At 45.5% G+C, this 6,625-nt stretch overlaps 1 protein-coding gene and 1 pseudogene across 1 annotated transcript; one reads left to right on the top strand and one right to left on the bottom strand.

The window, feature by feature from the left end:
- Positions 1–114: 114 nt before the first annotated feature.
- On the bottom strand, positions 115–4,391 carry LOC136532123 (uncharacterized; annotated as a pseudogene).
- A 1,031-nt stretch (positions 4,392–5,422) lies between these two features.
- LOC136532118 (uncharacterized) lies at positions 5,423–6,135 on the top strand. The gene is made up of 4 exons (XM_066524730.1): positions 5,423–5,528; positions 5,604–5,696; positions 5,780–5,827; positions 6,017–6,135. Exons 1-4 carry the CDS (start codon positions 5,423–5,425, stop codon positions 6,133–6,135), a joined length of 366 nt encoding a protein of 121 aa, XP_066380827.1.
- Positions 6,136–6,625: the final 490 nt, after the last annotated feature.

Consider the following 6,625-nt stretch of genomic DNA (forward strand, 5'->3'; position numbering starts at 1 on the left):
GATAGAGACATACAGTTGCGTGCCTCGTGCACTCCGACTATAGTATAGTAGAAATTTAAACTTGACACACACGGGATACACAGACTCAGATCTTACAGCACGTGAACACGGCCATCAGAACATGCGCCGGAACGCTTGCCTCTTCTTAGATCGCCTGTGCTGACGTTTGGCCAGCGGCGGAAACCAAGTTGCCGCTGTCACGTTGTCGCCGCGCCGGCGCCGGGCGCGGCCCGCATTGGCACCGTCGAGGCCAGCGAAGCATGCGGTCGAGCTGGCGTTGCCGTCGTCGGCGGCGAGGGACGCGAAGCGCTGCGAAGAGAGCAGCACGGACCACTTGAGGCACACGGCACAGCAGGCAGCGATGGACCTGGGCGACAGCCGCTGGAAGACGTTCGCCAAGACCTCGTTCGACGCCGGGCCCTGGGACCTCGTGGCCTCACGTCGCCTCGACAGCTTCCTCCACAGCAGGTTGAGCCCGGTAATCCACTCCGCGATACGACGGTCGGCGTGAGGTCCGCATAGGAGATCGCGCCTCGGTGGTGGTGCCGCCGCCGTCGTCATTGCCATGCCGGTCGATCTCGAGAGCGGCTGGAAACTCCGGATCCGGGGGATTCCTCTGCATTATGGCTTGTAGTTGTGCATCTAGCCCGTACATTAGCAGGTGCAAAGTGTGCGACTGTTCAGGGCCTCCAAAATTATAAGGACTACAAATTTACACATTACACTAAGTATTAAGTACTAAGTAGCAATTAGTGACCAGGCCTGCAATCAATAATTTGTTAATTGGAGCACTGGCCCAACGTAAGGCCCAAAGCCATCCGCCATGCCAGCCCACCAGCCTGCTTGGGTGACTCCTTAGCTTCCCCATACGTACAGATTGGCCGGCGACGTTTTATTTTCCTGTGCCGGTGTGCTGCAAACCAGCCGCTGCTAGAGCTGCAGCACGCCGACGTCGGCAGTTCGGCGCCGCGGCGACTACGCCACCATCATCGCCAAGACGCCAAGCCGTCATCCGCCGAGAGTCAACACGTCGGCAGCTCGGTATGCACACGGCTTTCATCCCCAATTGTTTACGTTTGTATCTTAAAAAACAAATTAGTCTAAAAAATTGCATTATAATCAAGGATTTCAGAGGAGATTTCGAGATTTGCATCATATCCTCTAGAAATAGGAGGTTTGATTCTGGTCACGAAAATATCATGGAAGATATAATTGAAGACTTTATTTCAAAGAATACTAAGAGAATGATACTTTTTAGTAGAACATAAGGTCAGTTGGTTGCCTAAGTACTTTTTGTATTGTTTTATCATTAAGATTTGACATGTTCTAAGTACGGTAAGAACAACGTATATGTGAAGCTTTATAATTAAGCAAAAGTATGCTTTTGTTATATCATTTTCTTATATAATTTTAGGGCCACGTCACGCGTTTCGTTCAGGGTCTTCCAAATCGTAGGTACAGGCCTGACCTCTGGAGTCTGGGCGTATCCAGGCAGGACTCACCACGGCTGTAAACGTAAAACTGAGGCAGGATTCATGCATGCTAACACACACAACAACGGCGGTTTCACCTATGCCATTGAAACTCTGCTTGCCATCGCATTCCAATCCAGCCACGTGACGGCATTCAAATACAGGTTAACCGTAAACCGTCCGGACTTCAAGCAGCGCCTTATGAGTCATGTTATTATATACTATATCTTATTATACACGACTAAGACTATCAATGAACGGATTTTTTTTAAAAAAAAAACTATCAATGCACGGCAAACGCTGGGTTTTCCTTCACACTCGTGATTTTGCATTACATTTTTTTTTTCCTTTTGTGAAGCAACGTTGTTACAGCGTTAGCACTAGACATAACTCATCTCAAAAACACCTGAGAAAATGCTTTGAGTGACTACAATGTCCCCGCAGCTGGTACCAACTGCACTGCACATCGTAGCATACAAGGCGAACATCATTTTCTTTGGACAGCATCTGGTACCAACTGCACTGCACATCGTAGCGTGCATACAAGGCGAACCTCATTTTATTTGGACAGTGAAGTGGAAGCCCATGGGTTCTCGATATTCACCCGTTCCATGGCACCGGAGGCAGTAATCCAGTCCATTACCACCACAAATTCGACACCTGAGAAAGAGTGGTGAGTTTAGCAGTTAGAACAATCATGGGGGGAGAGTACTAACTAAGACTCAATTGTGTGTCTCACCATTGTGGCCATTCGCCCTTTGGAAGCATGACCAGATCGGCATGGTTTGTTCTACCTGTAAATCCCAGACCAAATTTTGATGAGAGAAAACATCATGCCGACGAATGATTGCAGTACAGCAGCATATCACAAAATAATACTGTGATAGACTAAAAGAGACCTCGACCAAAGCAGTTTCGGCAGTCTATTCTCCCTGTGCCTTTGCAGATGGTGCAAGGAGGATCGGGTCGTTTTGGTCTCTCCCTCCTAACGTTTGACTGCAGCCATAATTTCAATTAGCACATCAAAAACAAATGTACATAACACCAGTTTAAGTTGTGGTCTTTGTCGGTCTATAAATGGTGAAGATATCCTAGATTTCCTTTTTTTAGAGTCAATCGGGGGAAAGACTCCCCACCTGATATTCCATTAAAATGGGGGATGGCCCTAGTCAGCCCAGCGTTGGATATTAAAAGCAGCAGTGGCATTTTTCCAAGCCAGAGTTTTTGTTTCTAGGAGATTCTTACACTGGGGATAAAGAGATACAGCAGGACTCAACAACTCCAATGTCGCCGTGTGGTAACCGGCAACCCCACAGCCTTGTGACTTCACAGATCTAGATGTGGCAGAAAAATACAACTATACAGCGATAGTTAGCGGATATGGGCACTGACAGGTGAAGAGTATGGGGCTTAAAAAAAACTAAACTAAACTAGTACGGAGCATTTCCCAACCTCAATTATTTGGCACATATGCAATGAATTAGAGACCAGGTAAAAAAAAAGGGCAGACCCAGTGCCAGAGGCTCCCACATGAGTGGGGTCTGGGAAAGGGAAAAACTGAGGCAAGCCTTCCCCCCGCAAAATCTGCGGAGAGGCTGCTTCGAACCCGCGACCTGGTGACTCAGTGAGACAGCTCTCACCACTGCACCAGGCCTGCCCTTCGAATTAGAGACCAGGTGCAGAGGTTAATTTAGTACAGAGTAATTTCTCTACACAAAATGAAGCCTGAGGACTAACTGTTCTCCGGAGCCTGTTGAACTAAACTGAAGACATGGTTTTTGTTAAAACACAGGCTTGTATATTCACCTCCTTTTAGCTCTGAACCCCAAGGGGCATACAGGCATTGACAGCATGACAGGCAAAGAGCAAGGGGAATTTCCCCAACTGGATTATTTGGCAAATATGCAATGAAATGGTGCCCCTCAAGTGCAGAGGTTAATTTGGTACACAAGAGTTCATCCTAAAGAAAAATGCAGATGCTGCCCCAATTTATAAGAGTACTGCAGAATTCAGGAAACCCAGGAATCACTAAGCGCTGGAGTTTGTTAAACAAGCTAAACTATGGACTTGACTTGTTTAATTGTCTGAAAACAGGCTGCTGTATATTCACCTTCATATTCCTCTTTGTACAATCTAATTTCATTTAGCCTCTCCCTCTCCTATGTACTTTGTTTTTATTCAGTGAAAAGCTGTAAAAACAACACGATTATGTTCAATCAAGATGTGGAATTGTGTTCAATAAAAAAAACAGCCCGATTCGAAATAAAATTATGTTCAATCAAAAGAAGCATTGCAACAAGAGCAAAGCGTCTGATTTCTATAGCTATAAAAAGCAGTTGAATTATCAGAGCATTTGTTTTTAAGAGAGTGTACAATGCATAGTAGCACAAAAAGTGCCTGATCGACTGCAAACACAATCAGCAGCGGTCAATTGACACAATTACCCCGAGTTTCAGGCAAGTTAACAAAGCTGCAACAACCAAATATGAGATTTTCGTGCTGTTAAGTCCACCTCCACCTCCACCGATACTTTTTCTGGATGTAATTTTGGATTCTAGCTGTTTGTGCAGCACACAAACTAATTACGAAACGCCTTGCTCCCAGTCTGTGCAGCAACAGGATAACAGGAAGCTACGGCAACCAAGGCTCAGCTACGTCTCCCCCACCTAACAGGTATTCGACGAATTGCAGACGAGAACAGAACTGAACAAGACAAATGGGAGAGACCAAAATACCTCAGTGCGGACGATCCACGACGGCTTCGATACGCCCAGCCGCCGCGAGGCGCCTTCAACACCGGCGAGTGAGCTCGAGGGAGCCTGAGCCGGCGACCCCAGGCAACCGGGGCCGGTCCCCGGCGCCGCAGCCATGGGTGGCGACTGGTCAATAGCTGCGGGTGCGAATAGTGGGTTCTGGAGTCTGGACTGTTCGTTCGTCCCGAAACTGAATTTTCTTCAAGTTATTATCCTTGCAATAGCGACTGGGGCCGGTCTGCGTGGGCCCTGGACGATTTACAAAAGATGCCCGAATTTGATCAAGCGAAAGAAAAAAAAAGGATTAACTCCAGAGCCTTTATTTCAAAAACATATACTAACCTTAGTATCCAAAAAAACATACTAACCTCCGTCCAAAAAAATCATGGATTTAGACTAAATAAAAAAATTATAATTTGAATAAATTTATAGAAAATATTACCAATATTTATATTATATGTCCAAATGCATTCTTATTATGCATGATTCATCAAATGGTTCTTATTACGCGCCGTGTTCCGGCTCGGCTGGACCGGCGTTGAAGGTGACATCTTCACCCGAGCATCAGCACGCGATGGAGAAGGCTAGACGAGAGCCAGGGAAAGAGGAGAGAAGCGGTGTTGTGCTGGCCACGGAGAGCACAACTCCGGCGAGGTCCGGACGGCGGCGGAAATGGAAATGTGGCCACTACCTTGGTTCTCTGGCTCAACGGCGAGGTGGCCGAGCTAGAGGAGGCTATGGTGGAGTTGTGGGTTAGCTGGAGGCGGCGTTTTCATGGTGGCGAGGGAGCTAGGCGACGACGCATGCTCGGCGTCAATGGCGGAGGCGGTGGCTGTCGCGGCGGACGCTGCGCTAAGGCGAAGGAGAGGCGAAATGAACTGGGGCGCTGGGAGGCTCATGGGTGCGTGCTGGGGCTTGATGTGGCGCGCGGCAGCCCATCGTGGCCTGGCTGGATATCCATGCTTGCATGCTAATATAATTAGAACAGTCCAATTATGTTACGGCGTTCCATCATTTTCAAAGCAACTTGAACTTCATCAATGTGTGATGACTGGAGAACTTGCATGATCTTTAGTGAAAAGCTTAAAATACCCATGCATGTTTTGGAACTTTCCATGCTTGCAAGCTAGCATAACTAGAATTTCCCCAGTTGTTTCATCAAGTGCCGTTACTTTTCAAAGCACTTGAATTTTGTACATGCATGATGACTGGAAAATCACATTATCATCAGACAAAGATTTGCAAGCTGGTAGAGATCCGGTGCTCAAGCAAGGCCACCCCACTGGATCTTTGTCCAAAGAAGGTACTATCAAGTTTTCTCAAGACAAAATAAGCTGCAGATATGGATCACTGATATGATATTGTTGGTTCTCTGCAGTTTTCCCACTCAAGGCTTTGGTAACGCGTGGATCCATGGTGCTCAGCCCCCAAAGCAACCAAGGACATGGATCTGAACATTCATCCAAGCTAGGTAACTTGCAATTTTCTTTCTGCAGTTCGAAACTTCACATTAAGCTGCATCTTCTTACTGCCAAGCTTGTCGTTTACTTGCAGATACATCTCAAATTCCTGCTACTGTGGCCACTCCAGAAATTAATTCAGGCAAGTTATTTGCCATGGCTTCTCCAGAAATGAACTCTAGCAAGTTAATGTAACAGTTTTGATTGATTCAAATGTGTCCAAAACCCCAGTTTACTCTTTGAAATTGTTCATCGTTGATTAAATTTGGCAAACCTGCCAATGTTGTCATATAGTTATTTTTTGTCACAAGATTTATTTGTTTTGGTGCAGCTATGAAGCGCTCAAGTTATCAAGAGTCCCATAAAGATACCTCTGATCCAAATGTTTCAAAGAGGCCACGAGTAACTGGGACTGGGAGTTTTGTTGAAGTAAGTCCTTCTGTATACTGATGATTTGTGGTGTGTTGATATTAACATTACACATGCAAAAGTGTGACATGCAGCTAGGTTCCATGTTTTATGTATATTTGAGCAGCACAAAGATACAACCCTGAAAAACTTGTTTAATCCATCTTGCCTTAAGATGTATCATTCGTATTCAGCAATTGTACAAATTATCATTTTCAGCATAAATGTATTGTTGATGCTGTGCTTCTGTGCTCTACCTACGAGTGACAAGCTCCTTTATTTACATGTAATCTGGACTAGATTAAATGATCTGTTATCCAGATAGGTATGCTAACAAATTCCATGATGTCTTCATTATGACTGATAAAATTATTGTTAGATAAATAATTTCAATTTTAACAAAATATGCTTTTGATTTTGCATATGGTTGGAGAGCTCTTGTAGTTACTCCTTTTTTGAGTTCCCCTTTTGCCAAATTATGAATTTGATTTACTCTCCAGATTCATCCCCAAACTTTTAAGGGGCCACATTG

The sequence above is a fragment of the Miscanthus floridulus genome, unplaced genomic scaffold (genome assembly GCF_019320115.1).
Source record: "Miscanthus floridulus cultivar M001 unplaced genomic scaffold, ASM1932011v1 fs_527_1, whole genome shotgun sequence".
Classification (NCBI taxonomy): Eukaryota; Viridiplantae; Streptophyta; class Magnoliopsida; order Poales; family Poaceae; genus Miscanthus; species Miscanthus floridulus.